A 15,087-nucleotide genomic window follows, 5' to 3' on the forward strand; every position below is an offset into this window, starting at 1 on the left:
AGTTTTCCTCGCTTTAGGGTACAGATTTACATAAAAACTTATGTGGAAAAATAGCAAACAATGACGAATTGAGCAATGAGTATCTTTCTGATTTTATCTCTGTGAAATAATATACTTCGGAAGCGATGATAACTTATGATTCTATCGCATGCACCTAAAACTTTTCCGAGTTATGTGCGTTTTAAGCAATTAAATTTCACCTTTTTCGCCAGTGAAAAAAACCGGCCAAGTGCGAGTCAGACACTAAGGGTAGGCACCTACAGGAAAAAATCTGAAAACCGCGAATTTGTGGTTAGGTACATCATTTAAAAAAATTAAAATGTGTTTCAATTTTCAAAGTAAGATAACTATACCACGTGGGGTGTCATATGAAAGGGCTTTATTAGTACATTCTATTATTTTTATGTAAAATAGTTTTTGATTTATCGTGCAAAATGTTGGAAAAAATACCCGAGTACGGAACCCTCGGTGCACGAGTCTGACTCGCACTTGGCCGGTTTTTTATACATAATATATTTTTTAGGTAACTTTCAATAAATGTAAGCTCTCAGCCTATGCAACCCTAAATTTCCACATACTGATAAGAGTCTTATCAATGGCCTACTGTGCAATACAAAGAGCTTATTGTTTTATTCCTACGAAATTATTTAGATAACCCTAGAGGTCAACTTTTTGATTTTGACGTGACAACGTCTTATAATTCGATAGAGCCGGCTGCACGCACGAAAAAACATGACTTATGCGGCGTTACCTCGCTCTAAGGCGTTCCATGTAAGGCTTGAAGTGCAAGCGAGAGCGCGGAACGAGCGACAAAGAAGCACAATCGGCCTTTGTTGTCACGTTCAACTATCGTCAGTAAACCGACTTTACAGACAACCAATTTTTTTTGAAGTCACCCGGACGAGGACTTACGCCACGGCGTAGGGACTAATCAAGTCCAACCAACCCATCAAACCCAACGTAAACCTAAAACGTGGCCCGAGCCTCACATCGACCACCTACCTCTTCAATTATTTCTTCGAGCCCTAGGGCCCCCAGGAGAAGCTTCATGCTCGGCGCTCGCCACCCCAACCGGTGACGCTATAGCAGCCAGTAGGCCCTACGCAGCATACTCAATCGGAAAAAAAAGCCGAAACCAGAAGTTCACTTCGTTAGTTCACCTATAAGTTCGCTCCGCTTGTTCACCTAAGTTCTCCCGTCTTAGTTTAGTACGCACGGAACCCTTCAAGTGCGAGTCCGACTTGCGCTTGATCGGTTTATAAAAATCTATTCAAACTTCACAACCATAACATTTTGGCGAGTTGGACTCGCACACGAAGGGTTCCGTACCATCGTACGAAAAAAAACAAATTTTAATTCTCATGGCGGTTATTTTGAAATCCTATATAATATTGTCGTTATAGCGGCAATAGAAATACACATTCTGTGACATCCGCGGGCTCGATCGCACTGCCGTGCGGCCACCACCGGACATGACAACCCGGACTCGACTCCCCGACCAGTGGTCCAACCCCGTGCCCCGCCCGCAGTCGCAGGCGGCGTGGCCACCACTGAAGAGGGCCATCACCCTGATCAGTTACCCCGGGACCCGTAAGGGTCCGCGTGGAGGACCAGACATTCACATTCATTCTGTGACAACTCTGTACCTACCTATTACAGTTCAGTACAGCCTACTGACAGTCAGACGGATGGACGGACAGAGGACGGACGGCGGAGTCTAGTAATGGGGTCCCGTTGGGCCTTCGTGTACGGAACCCTGAAAAGCAACTGAAACTCGCAGTCAGCAAGCGACCGAGCAATAATAATATCTTGCAGAGTACCTGCCTACTTCAACACAAAGTCGCGCGTCGACACATCCTGAGAAAGATCACCCCGCAAGCAAGTTTGCTGGATACTAACTCAACGGGACTGACTTGAGGGCGGAAAGACAGCACTGCACTTGAAACTAGTGTCTATACAAACCCAGTAATTAGCAAGTCAGCGCTGGACTGGATTATGGTACTGCCATGTCACTGATCCAGGATGTTCGTCCGGCACGCGTCGTGTAACACAACAGTGCAATCGGTGTAGTGCACTGTGCACTTGACACTCGCCAGTCGACAGAGTGACCAGCGGTGGGCGGAAGCGGCCGGCAAGCCGAGGCTTGGGAAGCGGTCAAACGCCGGCCAAGGGCCAGCCGCAACGCGAGGGCGAAGCGCCACGCCAGTACGCTGCACGTGCCAATCCCAATCGGCAGTCGCCAGTCAGTCGCCACTCGCTGTTCGTCGATGCAAGTTGTTAGTCGTTCCTCGTAAGCGTTGTTTTATCGCACAGCCATAGACTAAAAATACCTACTCCTGCGCTGCGCAGGTGTGTTTAGTGATTAAAAAGTGTGTTTATTCATTTTATGACTAATTTAGTCAGTGTTATAGTTCCTTAATACAATGGATTATAAGTTTTTGTGTCTGTGTTGGTGTTTTATGCTAAACAGTTTACATTGTTTTTTATACTTAGACCAGTTCAAATAAATCATACCCACTGTGCATTGTATTTGCAATTTGCATTTAGCATTATCAGACTTTTTCAGCGATCCTCACCTTCTTGGATTTTTATATTAGGATTCCGTCTTGGTCACACTTGGCACACAGGTAACTTATTAAATATTGTTTTTCATATTTTGCAATGAACGGCAATTATAGCTTTTGCGCCTGTGGCGGAGGGGGCTCAATCAAAAATGAGGACTTGTGCCACATGAGGGGTTTTAAATTTTAATAATTTATACTGTTCAGATTTATAAACACGAGCACGTTACATTTTTGCGTTAATTCAACTGCAGGCCGTGGTGGCCACCGGCTCATGTACCTAGCCTTTATTTCACGTCTCTCTAAATTCTACACAGTTCACAGTTTTTTCATTAACAAGTGTAAATTAAAAATTTATAACACCCCCGACAAGTGAAGGTTACAGTAACTAGAAAAGAGCTGATAACTTTCAAACGGCTGAACCGATTTTTCTTGGATTATAGCTAAGAATACTTTCGATCAAGCCACCTTTCGAACAAAAAAAACTAAATTAAAATCGGTTCATTAGTTTAGGCGCTACGGTGCCACAGACAGATACAGACACACAGATACACACGTCAAACTTATAACACCTTTTTTTTTGGGTCGGGGGTTAAAAAACACATAATATTACTCAAATAACGTACTTTTTTTTTAAATAACTAATTGAATGCCTTAGATATAATCCGCCTTCGCGCGCAATGTGACTATGAGCCCTATGAAGTCAGAGGTGATACGACACCGGCGACGATCCAATTTTCACGGATGTTTACAAGATCGCCAACATGGCATTTTTGACCGCTTTGCTTTGCTTGATCCCTGAGGAATGAGGATTGTTTTTAATTTCTGCTGCGAATTCTACGAACTGGCAACGTAGCTCGAGTGGCGCGCCATATTTAGCTAATTTCTCATACCTACTTACCTACAAAATCTTTTGTTTCACGTGTCAGAGCATGCCGATGTTTCCCTTTCGCTCTCCTTGAATTCGATACTTGGAGATTTCTTTCTGAGCGATATTGCTATATTTTTTTTTTATACCGCTCCCACTCAGTAGTCAGGTCAGTGCAAGCGAACCACTGACATACCACAGAGTAGATAGGTACTTTATACATAAGGGAGTGCAAACACAAGTGTATCTAGTTAAATGCGTACTAATTGTTCGAGATCAAACCTATGTTGTTATTATATGTAACAAGATAATTTGAAAGAAATTTTAAATTATGTTATACTAGCTGATGCCCGCGACTTCATTCGCGTTGATGTAGGTTTTTTAAAAATCCCGTGGGAACTCTTTGATTTTCCGGGATAAAAAGTAGCCTATGTGCTAATCCAGGGTATAATCTATCTCCATTCTAAATTTCAGCCCAATCCGTCCAGTAGTTTTTGCGTGAAGGAGTAACAAACATACACACACACACACACACACACACACACACACATACAAACTTTCGCCTTTATAATATTAGTGTGATTAGGTAGGTACGGAAAATAATGTGTCACGATAACCAACTTAGTAGAAATAATATAAATTGATTAAAACACATTTTTCTATATTTTTTTGTGGAGGTGCACTGCACAAGCGCACCTTAGGACGTGGGTATAGGTACGTACACTGAGATAAATAGTGATGTTTACATTAAGATAAATAATGACGTTTACTTATAAATTATAAATAAACATCGTTATAATATGTACAAATAATTTTGTAATCGTTAGACAATTAGATAGTTAGTAAATAATTATTATAAATAATAATAGTGAAGCTCATTTCAGACTATGGAATATAATGTATATTATTATATCCCAAAATATAAATTATAACCCGCGAAGGACGTTCACACTATGAGATATACATTCCAATTCAATTGCGACCGTCATTGTGTACTGACGTCTCTTAGAACGAATTAAAAATGGATATTTTGTTGCTAGATTCTTAGCTCGTCAGACGAAGATGATGCGGAACTTGATTAACGCGTGCTACTTTTAAGTCAAAAATATAGATATCGAGATGCATATCAAATCATATAAAGTTTAGAGAGGATTGTGGTGAATTTAGACTATTTGAAGAATTAAGTGACGACACAACGGAGGGGCCGGGAGCGGGGGCAAGGGCAAGGCGACCCGGGCGTGGGGAGATATAATTTATATCCTTGAAAATATAGCTTGGTCAGTCGAAAACACACCTAAAGTTTGGGATGTAATATATATATATATGTATATAACATTACATCTTAGTGTAAACAGTTCCATTTCAAAGAATATTATATATCATTATATAATATATATTATATTATATTATACTCCACCAGTTTGTTATCGTTGCATTAGGTAGGTACATCACAGTCTCACTAAGGGAAACAACTAAATACATGTACCTAGATAACTTACTTTGTATTTTATAGGTATTAGGAAAAAGAAATTTGAAAGTATGAAAATTATCGTGGTTTAGATTTAGATAGAAAGCCCAATGCAAATAGGAAACAAAACGGCATTCAAAGATTTTCCAAAATTCGCTTGTCTCACCCGGGAATCGAACCAGCCGAAAATTCAAAAAATAAACCCTCGCTACTTTTTTCACTAGACGATACAGTCAATGTTAAAGATAAAATGTCCCCAAGAAACATTAGGTCTTACACTCGTTTGTCGTACAAAATATCCATAAAATCGAATATTTAGTACTTACACAAGTTTTTCAATCAACATAACTTAGAACACTTTCAACAATAAAAGTTATCTATAATCCAAAGACATTGGTTGTATGAAGTATAAGTTTGTTAATTAATTTTATTATCTCTAAGTAGGTAGGTACCTACCTTGTTGAAAACAGATAAGAAAATCGTTTAGTTGTAATAATAATTCTATGCACATTTCGTTCTTACAAGGTGTTCTGACGAAAAGTTTAAAAATTACACGATTTTATGGATATCATTCTTGTACGACATACGAGTGTAAGACCTAAATGTTTCTTTATATCTACATGGCCCGATGCGCCTAAATAAAATAAGTCTGACTGTAAAGTTTTGTTTTGTTACAGAAATTGCATTACGAGTAGGTATGACTTTAAAAGCGACGAGTATGCATAGATAACAGAAATACCTACTCAGTGGTGACGAATGATGATTACATAGGTAGGCACAGATAACATTACTATTTTTGTGAGTTGAATATCCACCTACCCGCATCATTGCTTCCGAAAGTTCAGATAGGCAGATACAACTACTTAGTTGCTTATTCCGAATTCCTGGAATAGGCAAGTCGCTGTACTTATCTTTCTTTACCCTTACAAACGATAACTTAATGACTCCTATTGTGTAAACTCATAAATTCCATTAGCGTAATTTTAGTAGATCAGTCCGAACTGTGACGACCAAGAGAATGGAGTGATGCTACGAATTGTGATTATTACTTACCAATGTTCAGTTTCAAGTGCAATGTTTATAGTGGTGGATTTATTTAAAAAATGTTGCTGTCTTATTTTTTAAGACCATAAACTTGACGGCAACATCAAACTGTGCATTTTTGTGACCCAGAATAGGTAGGTAGGTACATGGTAGTAGTGAAACCAAGTGAAACGAGGATACTGGTATCTGAAAAAAGTTGAAGTTCAGTTGGTGTTCACTAATAAGTAGAAAAGATAATATTAATTAAAGTCCAATTATTTATAGGTAAAGCTTTGAGGCGGCTTTCAATTATTTTAAGTTGTCTGTAGGGTTACTAAGCGCTGTTAAGTGGTAATTCGATGAAACCTAACTCTGATTTCTTGGTACACCACCTACGCGTAACACCTGCCAGTATAACTCGTGCGCATTAACATGGCATCTGGCTCGAAAACAACCCTCCTCCCACTTCCCCGCGCGATGTCCCGTTCTCGCCGTGCCGCCGCCGCGCCGTGCGAGACCAGTAGCGGCACGGCGAGAGCGGGGCATCGCGCGGGGAAGTGGGAGGAGAGTTGTATTGGCGTCACTCAGAAAAGCAGGTATTATTTAAATATTTTTATCGAATTATTGGAATGTCCTCTCCAAAACCAACACAAAAAACACAAGTTCAATGTGTAAGGTTATCCGAGAGTTTTAATCTAAACAAACTAATGCCAAAATAAGTAATTCAATTAGAGCGTGATTGCTATCACAACATCTAATTATCCAGTTCACAATCCAAATACCGAAAATATGCGATATCGCTCCGAATCTCAGAAGGAGACTGAACTAAAACCTTCGAAACACCCGTATTTATGCAAGTTCAATCTTGTTGGCCTCCTAGCAACAGATTGTATGACATCGAATGAGCCAAATATCGATTTTATCAAACTACCTGCATTAGGTAAATTAATAATTTTATATTATTTTTGACAACTCAAATCAATTTTTAAAAATAACCTTACAGTTGTTTTCGAGCCAGGTGCCATGTTAATGCGCACGGGTAATAACACGTGCAAGTCTTAACATCCGTATACCTACTAATATTACTTCGTTAAGTGTAGCAGCAACACGAGATAAGTTTGCAGTGCGCTCGGTATGCCAAGCCATTCATTTGACCTAAGCACATGAACCTCAATATCCAAATAAAATGAATCAAATAAAATAATAAGCTAATTGGCACCGGCTCCAAAAAATATAATTATAGCTGTACTACATTAACTCTTGTACATACATAATATATTCGATGATAAGTTTTTTTTTAATTTTATGTGTTTGTGACTAGCTATTGAAGTCGGTTTTTTTTATAGTTAATTTATACGCTCGAAGATTTTTATTTTACGTTTTCCTTTTTTTTCGTATTTATAAGTTTGTTATTTTTTTTACAAAAGTAATATTTTTTTCTTTATTTACAGAAGCTCACATCAACTAAACCGGAAAATGAAGCGCGTTAGTGACAATGGTAAGGACAGAAAATGGTGATCATATTATTAAGTTAGTAAAATATGTCGCAGCGAAATAGTATATTATAATTATTATTGATAAAAATATTCCTAATGTTGAATATTATATTTTAACCTTGTTTTCAGATGACGATCAGATTTTTAGATTAATGGCGAATTATGAAATTGATAAGCCAATCAAAATCTCCTACGTTTTTGAAGATGGTGATTCAGATGAAACCGATACAGTCGAGAATTCAAAACTACCCGAAAATCCTGCACAACATGCTTCTCCACAAAATAAGAATACTAATTCTTCTACAGAACATCTCAATACGACGGTATCAGATCATAACTGTTATAGTAATATTAGTTTTGATGACTTGGAAAATGCAGAAGAAAACTATAATAGAAGTTTACAAAACCAGCATACTGTTTCGTATGCAATGTCAAATCCTAAAAACGAGATTGATAAGATGTTGAACCATAATTATTTGAATGATCGGACATTCAATGACATCAATATCCAACGGAGATCCAATGAAAACCCCCAATATTTAAACTTATTAGATACATTATCAGAAAATGTGATTATGATTGCCAAATATTATCACTTTTATGATATACAAAAATATTCAAAAAACCAGGACCAAAAAAGCAAGCAATACTATAAAGATCAAAAATCATATTATTACCACCAATCTTATAACATTTTAGTTGCTGTAATTTTGCCACAAGAGCACAATCAAATATTTATAAGAGATTTTATTAACAGAACAATTGAAATAGCAAATCAAAAATTATGTTATAATATATATATTAGGTCACTAAAACATATATTTCTGGATATGATTCAATGGGCTAAACAGAAAAAAAATTATTCGGAAGCAAGAATCAACCGTTCCCAATATCCAATGAGTAGACCACCACCACCACCGTACAGTACATCCGTTGTTAACACAGGACAACTAATGAATATGCAAGCATCAGCGTCACTTGGATCATCAATACCAACATCACCCTCAGCTTGTTATAACTCCAACGACGCACGACAGCAAATATATGGACCACCTGTTTCACATGTGCCACTCAACGTACCCGTACAACCACCATTATACAGTACCTGTAATACCAATACACGACAGGCAATTATGAGACCACCTCCAATTTCAATCCCACCTTCTGTACCAACCTTACTTCAAGCATCAAATATTTTTTCTAATGCGAACATACAACAACCAAAGAATACGCCGCCATCAGTTTCACTCGTACGGTCGGACCAAACAGTAACACAACAATCATCATTCAGTAACTCCAACAGTAACACACGACAGCCTGGGGGAATACCACCACCAGGTTCCCTCATGCCATCTGTTCTGCCTGAAATTCAACCATCATATTATACTGTTTCCAATACTGACACAAGACAGCCAATGACTAGTGCATCAGTTCGCGGACTTCTCGTGTCATCAGCATCAAACAATATTACCAATTCTAACAGTAATCAGAGAACTCCTGCAGATCATGACAGCACTGTGTGTCTATTTTCAACTGGTCCGCCTGGTGGCGAACTCAGTATAAGCATCGATGCAGCAATTGCAAAAATAATTAATGATGTTAAGTCAAGTAACAAAACTCGTAAAGCATTGAGCAGTCGACCGAGCAAAAAAAGACGCAAGACAAATGACATTGAAAGTCCAACTTTATTGTCTACAAGCAGTACATTAATTTCACCTGTGCAAAATCAGCCCCAGGAAAATAATTACAACTGCCCCAGTCGAAATCAACCTCCAGTTACATCAAATGCAGGAAGTGTTAATACAACAATGGAACCAGCGATTTATACTAACCAATTTTGTCCTGGAGAAAAGCAAAATCATAAAGATTTTGACAATAATGAAAGTCATCCACCATTATTATCTAGATCTGAGTCAAGAGACAGTGGTTTTTGGAGTCCTATTTTATTAAGCACAGCTACCAACGATTATAATAATATGGTAATTAAATTTTTTTATATAATAATTTGTAGGCTCAGGTTAGGTTACACTAGAATATCCTTGTAATGCATCAGATAGCTAACTATTATACATATATTATACCAACGGCAACGTTACAACTAGATGACGTTAACGGTACCTAAAACTAAACGCACTTATTAGTATTCTGGCTATAGTACTACTTTTTTCTCTTTATTAGTTTAGGTATGTCACTCCTAATAAGACTTTGATTTTAATTTTGTATTTTAACATCCAGTCCATTAGAATTCCATATTTGACTTGTTTTGACATAATTTGAGAGGTTCCAACCAAATAACCTCGAACATTTAAAATACTACCCGCTCAAGCTAAGTTTGCACCTGGTGTCGATTACGTCACACTGACGTTTAGATACGGTATGCGAAGTGCCGTGCTGACGCGACAAGACGACCGCGGGGAGGTAAGCGGGGAAGTGGGAGAGGCGCCGCATTCCAGCGAGGTGCAAACTTAGCGCGACCGAGTTATACCTACTTTGGTAACAGATAACTATACACATTATTATTATCTGCATCCTGGTCGCGTGTAATCTCCTAAATATCCACTTCCCACGCAGATATAGAACTTCGTATGTGTTGGCGTTTGCAGCCGCGTGCGGTGCCTTTTTGGAGTCTTTTTTTTTTTTTTGTTAAAAGTGGCCGGTTTTCGTGTTTTACTCGTACTGGTGTTTTTTGGTGGTAAAACTGACTGAGAAGCGCTCTAAAGGGGCGCCGCGCGTGTGTCGGCGAGCGCCGGCACAGACGAAGTCCATACATATATGAACGCCCATTACATTATCCAATTTGCAGAGCGCTAGATCTAGTGCTCCAGCGCGTTTTAAAAAGAGCTCAGTCATTACACTAAACTAGCTAGCAAAGCTAGTTATTTTAACTTCCTTTCATTGTAGCATTAGTGGTAGTGACCGTCGCGTCGTCCAAACCTTTTCTTTCGAAGAGCGCTTAACGAATATGGCACCATCAAAACACCAGAAAGTTGGATTTGTTTCAGCAATGGTGACGAATTTAATCATAATTAGTAAAAAAAGGCGCAGAATATTTATTGCTGAGACAAAAATTGACAAATATGAACATTGTGAACGTATTGGAGCTATCTGATTTTAGAATTTTTTTAAGATTGGGATCTTTGATCACACCATATATAAAAAAGGAAGATACACTTCTTAGAGAAAGTATCAGCGCAAGAGAACGATTAATCATTACTTTACGTTTATTAGCCACAGGAAATGCTTATGAAGATTTAAAGTTCAGCTCCTTAATCTCAGCATCTTGTATTTAGCACGCTAGAATACTGTACACCATGCAATTTAGTGCGCTAGCTAGTATACAAGATGAGCTAGCGTGGCAGAGTCCATGCGATCGCACTAGATTGGGTCACTAGCTGTCTAACTGCCCTTACACTATACAAATTTAGCACACTAACTCGTCTAGCGCTCTGCAAATTGGATAATGTAATGGGCGCTTTTTTTTTTTTTCTCTCGTCTGGCCTTACACTGATTAGCCAATGTCAAGTTTGTAGTTATTTACAAGTTAGGGAAACTATATGTATAAGTATGGACTTCGTCTGTGCTGGCGCCCGCCGACATCCACGCGGCACCACTTTAGAGCGCTTCCCAGTCAGTTCCACCAGCAATAAACACCAGCAGAACACAAAAACCGGCCACTTCTAACAAAAAAACACTCCAAAAAGTCACAACACGCGCGCCAGCAAACGCCACCACAGACGAAGTCAATGGGCGCTTTAGTTTCCCTACTTGTAAATAACTACAAACTTGACATTGGCTAATCTGTGTAAAGTCAGACGAGAAAAAAAAAACTTCCCAAGCATTACGCATCACTCCACTATTGTTGTTATAGCTGTATTATCTACAATGCATTCTATAGCGAATTCTGAATTTATTTTCAGGTCTACCCGCACAGTACAGATAATCAAGAGATTACGTTAAAAATAACTCATGTAACTTCCATGAATCCTGACGCAGCATTTTTCACAAGTGCAACGTGTAAAGTTTGCGGTACGAACACAAGATATAAGTGCATCGCATGTTTCAACGTATATTATTGCGGATTTCAGTGTCAGGTAATTTTATAATGAACTCCAAGCGTTTTAAAATCAAGACTACTTCAGTTTTAGGATTCCGTACCTCAAAAGGAAAAACGGAACCCTTATTGCTGCCTAGTCGCTGTTAACAAAAACGTGTCGTCAAGCGATTAAGCTTTACGATACGATTTCGCGAATGATCCCATTCCAATTATATTTAGCCAGTTTCTAACTTAGACTGCATGCCGATGCCGCCACTATCACCGTGTGAGATCGCAGAGCAAGAGAAACTTGTTTAAAAAAATTAATCGGTCAAGTGCGAGTCGAAATCCCACATGAAGGGTTCCCTTGGGTTCGTTCAAGAAATAACACTTTAATTTTTAGGGTTCTGTATCTTCAGAGACAAAGAAACATTATTTATAAAATATATTTATTTATATTTCAGACGGTAGACTGGCCACTTCACAAGTATGATTGTAAAGCAAGTTAAAAAATGTTTGAGAACATGTTTTACTGCAATCAAGAAAAAAAAAAGCCAAATCGGGAAGAAAACCCCCTATTCCATTTTGAACCTGATTAAATATTAAATAAAAAGCGATGATTTACTACCTTATTTGGTAACTTAATTATGTGAATAAAAGTTTTATATTTTTTTATTAATTATGATTTTGGGTTTTATTTATTCTGATAATATCGATGACAAAGACCTAATATCCTCTCGTTATAGAGTTATAGTATTATTATGGACACAATATCAGGCGCTCCAAAATCGATGATAATATCAACTGCCTTCGTAACTATCTGCAGTAATTAATCGACATTTTTGAGATTTTCACTTTTTTACAAAAATTTACTCCTAAGGAGCTTTCCGATACTATAAAAAATCATTTTCAGGAAAATTTTCATTGGAAGTATGTTTTTTGCTAAGGATTTTCGCAGTACTTGCGTGAAAATTTTTGCTGCGCTAAGCAAAAGTGCAGCATTAAACATATGCTACAAAAGCATGCAGTAGGTACTTGCTATTAATGCTGCATTTCGCTAAGCATCAATCGAGTAATCATTTAATAGCTACTTAACTAAAACGCAGTACATACGCGCCAATACTACGTTTGAGTGTTAGCGGAGAGTCGTCCGGAGTCGTGCCGTACGATTCAGTACTACATTTTATTGATGTATATCAGTGCATTTACGTCACTCAGAACTAGATTTAAACAGTGTGATTTAATTACAATAAGTACATAATTGTCTAAGATATTCAATACAGTGAATTAGCAAAATAGTTAAATATTTGTTAAATGCTGTTAGTTATCATGATCAACCCATGAGCGGCTCAATACAGAGCACTGGTCACCTCTCAGAATCATTCAGATTGAAAAGCGTTTTGGCCATAGTCTACATAGACACTTTCACTAAGCACTGGACATACAGATAAGAAATGAATACTAAGAGATAATGCAGCATTCAACAGTGCTAGGCCAGTATGCAGTAATAAGCGTAAGTGCTGCATTTAGCTTTAGTGATCCTCCATCCCCAAACTACCTGATGCTAAACTTAAACGCTGTAATACGAATTATATTCGGTGAGGATGGTAAATTCAGAATAAAGGTTATGTCATTAGAAAGATTGATTTTTTTCATAAATTTTCGATACCAATACATAGCTATAAAATATGAACTTGTTACTTAGATATTCAAAAATATGTTAACCGCGTTTTTCTCCGAACCGATATTTTGCAAGTGCTGCGTTTTCTATAAGACGGGTGTGGCGACCGACTACTGTAGGATGGTTAGACCGCGTTAAGTCGTCGCGCAACTGTTTGTTGTTAGATGATGGTGATTCGCAGCAAGCCAATTCCAAGAATTGCACCTGCGAATAACACCTGCGAAGTGCACCTGCGTGCCTATTCATCACGCGCCATTTTAATTACGTGTCAACTGTCTTGTCAAAAGTACGGTTTACCCATAGGATTTTTTCTCTCTCTCGTCTGGCTTTACAAAGATTAGCCAATGTCAAGTTTGTAGTTATTTGTAACAAGTTAGTTAAACTATACAAGTATGGACCCCGTCTGTGCCGGCGCTCGCCGACATACGCACGGCACCCCCTTAGAGCGCTTTCCAGTCAGTTTTAACAAAAAAAAACACTCCTAAAATGCAGATCACACCCGTCAGCTAACACCACACAGACGAAGTCCCCATAAGATTTACCTTTAAAATTTTCAAAAGAAAAATAAAACCGACTTCAAAAACCAAAAACACTAAAAAGTAGAAAATAATTTTTGTTTAGCTACACATGTAATGTACCTAGGTATGAAGTCGAGCGAGCATATTAAAACAAAATTAGAAATCCAAGAGTGAAGCTCGCCCGACTTCATACCTAGGTACATTACATGTGTAGCTAAACAAAAATTATTTTCTACTTTTTAGTGTTTTTGGTTTTTGAAGTCGGTTTTATTTTTCTTTTGAAATTTTTTTATTTCACAATTTTTAGTGGCCCCACTGTACTATAATATGCTATGCCCAGTTAAAACCCTACTGTTTACTAAGTTATTACAGTGATCGCGAGCAATTTGCTCTTATCCATTGAGGAGTTCTGTTCTCCATCTCCGAAGATATTCATCGGATCTTCACCAAATTTATATGGGACCACCTGCACAGTATACCCTTTCAAACAAAAAAAAAATTTCCAAATCGGTCCAGGGGTCTTTGAGTAATCGGGGAACATACATAAAAAATATAAAAAAAAAAAAAAAAAAATAAAAAAAAAAAAGATCCCGACGAATTGAGAACCTCCTCCTTTTTTGGAAGTCGGTTAAAAATACCGACTAAAATCGTACTTTTGACGTGACATTTGACACATAAAGTTAAAATGGCGCGTGAAAAGTAATTTTTACGCATTATATTATAGAACAGAAGTAGTTACCTACCTGTAGTGCGCGACTGCTCGAGATGGCAATCGGGGTAGAGACGCCCCCCACACCCGCACAGGCCCCGCAATAACCCGGTGCGGGATAGCGCGGGTGACGTGCGGGCGTGCAGGGTGTCCTCCCGCCTCATACCCCGATTGCCATCTCCAACCTTGGCGTACTATACCTACGTACTTACCTATAAGTATAGAATTTATAGTTTGACTCTGGTCTGGTCTGATGGAACAGAAGGATTCAGCCGTGACTGGTTACCACCCTACAAGGGCAAGGGCTATTGGAATAAAAAAACTCAGAAATTGATGAAGGGAGCGCGAAGTTTTTTTACAATATTGCCCACAGGAGGCGCATTTTGTTTCCTTCACTCCCGAAACAAGTTCTAGGTATTCGCAATTTGATAAAACGAGCACGAATCAGCCTATTGTTTCGCCAGTGACACTAAGTAGGTACCTACTTCCCAATTCCATGGTTGCATCATAATGAATGATTCCTAATGGTCCCCACTTGAAAAACGAAATTGGCGTCACATGAGAGCACTATGCTTGGAGTTTCTTTACGTGATCAAATCAGAAATGAGAAGATCCGCAAGAGACCCAGATTGACATAGGGCAGGCACATAGTTCGAAAAACCGATAGTCTTTTGGGTCCAAAACTCCACACCGGAAAGGGCAGCGTTTTAAAACGACTACCAGGATGGAT

The 15,087-nt window shown here is 38.4% G+C and overlaps 1 protein-coding gene across 3 annotated transcripts; it reads left to right on the forward strand.

The window, feature by feature from the left end:
• The first annotated feature begins 2,227 nt into the window (after positions 1–2,227).
• LOC123872655 lies at positions 2,228–12,134 on the forward strand. 3 transcript variants are annotated; one of them, XM_045917081.1, is made up of 5 exons: positions 2,228–2,627; positions 7,372–7,418; positions 7,546–9,395; positions 11,334–11,507; positions 11,914–12,134. In XM_045917081.1, exons 2-5 carry the CDS (start codon positions 7,397–7,399, stop codon positions 11,956–11,958), a joined length of 2,091 nt encoding a protein of 696 aa, XP_045773037.1. In that variant the 5' UTR covers positions 2,228–2,627; positions 7,372–7,396; the 3' UTR covers positions 11,959–12,134. The 3 variants fall into 3 exon arrangements, with proteins under 3 accessions (XP_045773037.1, XP_045773039.1, XP_045773038.1); XM_045917083.1 differs by lacking the exon at positions 2,228–2,627 and adding an exon at positions 5,783–6,079; XM_045917082.1 differs by lacking the exon at positions 2,228–2,627 and adding an exon at positions 5,783–6,075.
• The last annotated feature ends 2,953 nt before the right edge of the window (positions 12,135–15,087 follow it).

This window comes from Maniola jurtina, chromosome 15 (genome assembly GCF_905333055.1).
Source record: "Maniola jurtina chromosome 15, ilManJurt1.1, whole genome shotgun sequence".
Lineage (NCBI taxonomy): Eukaryota > Metazoa > Arthropoda > Insecta > Lepidoptera > Nymphalidae > Maniola > Maniola jurtina.

Excerpts from the sequence above, each read along its gene's own strand:
- LOC123872655 (XM_045917081.1), top strand. The coding sequence starts at position 7,397 with ATGAAGCGCGTTAGTGACAATG. Across the intron at positions 9,396-11,333 it reads CCAACGATTATAATAATATG|GTCTACCCGCACAGTACAGA; the intron begins GTAATTAAATTT and ends ATTTATTTTCAG. Across the intron at positions 11,508-11,913 it reads ATTGCGGATTTCAGTGTCAG|ACGGTAGACTGGCCACTTCA; the intron begins GTAATTTTATAA and ends TTTATATTTCAG.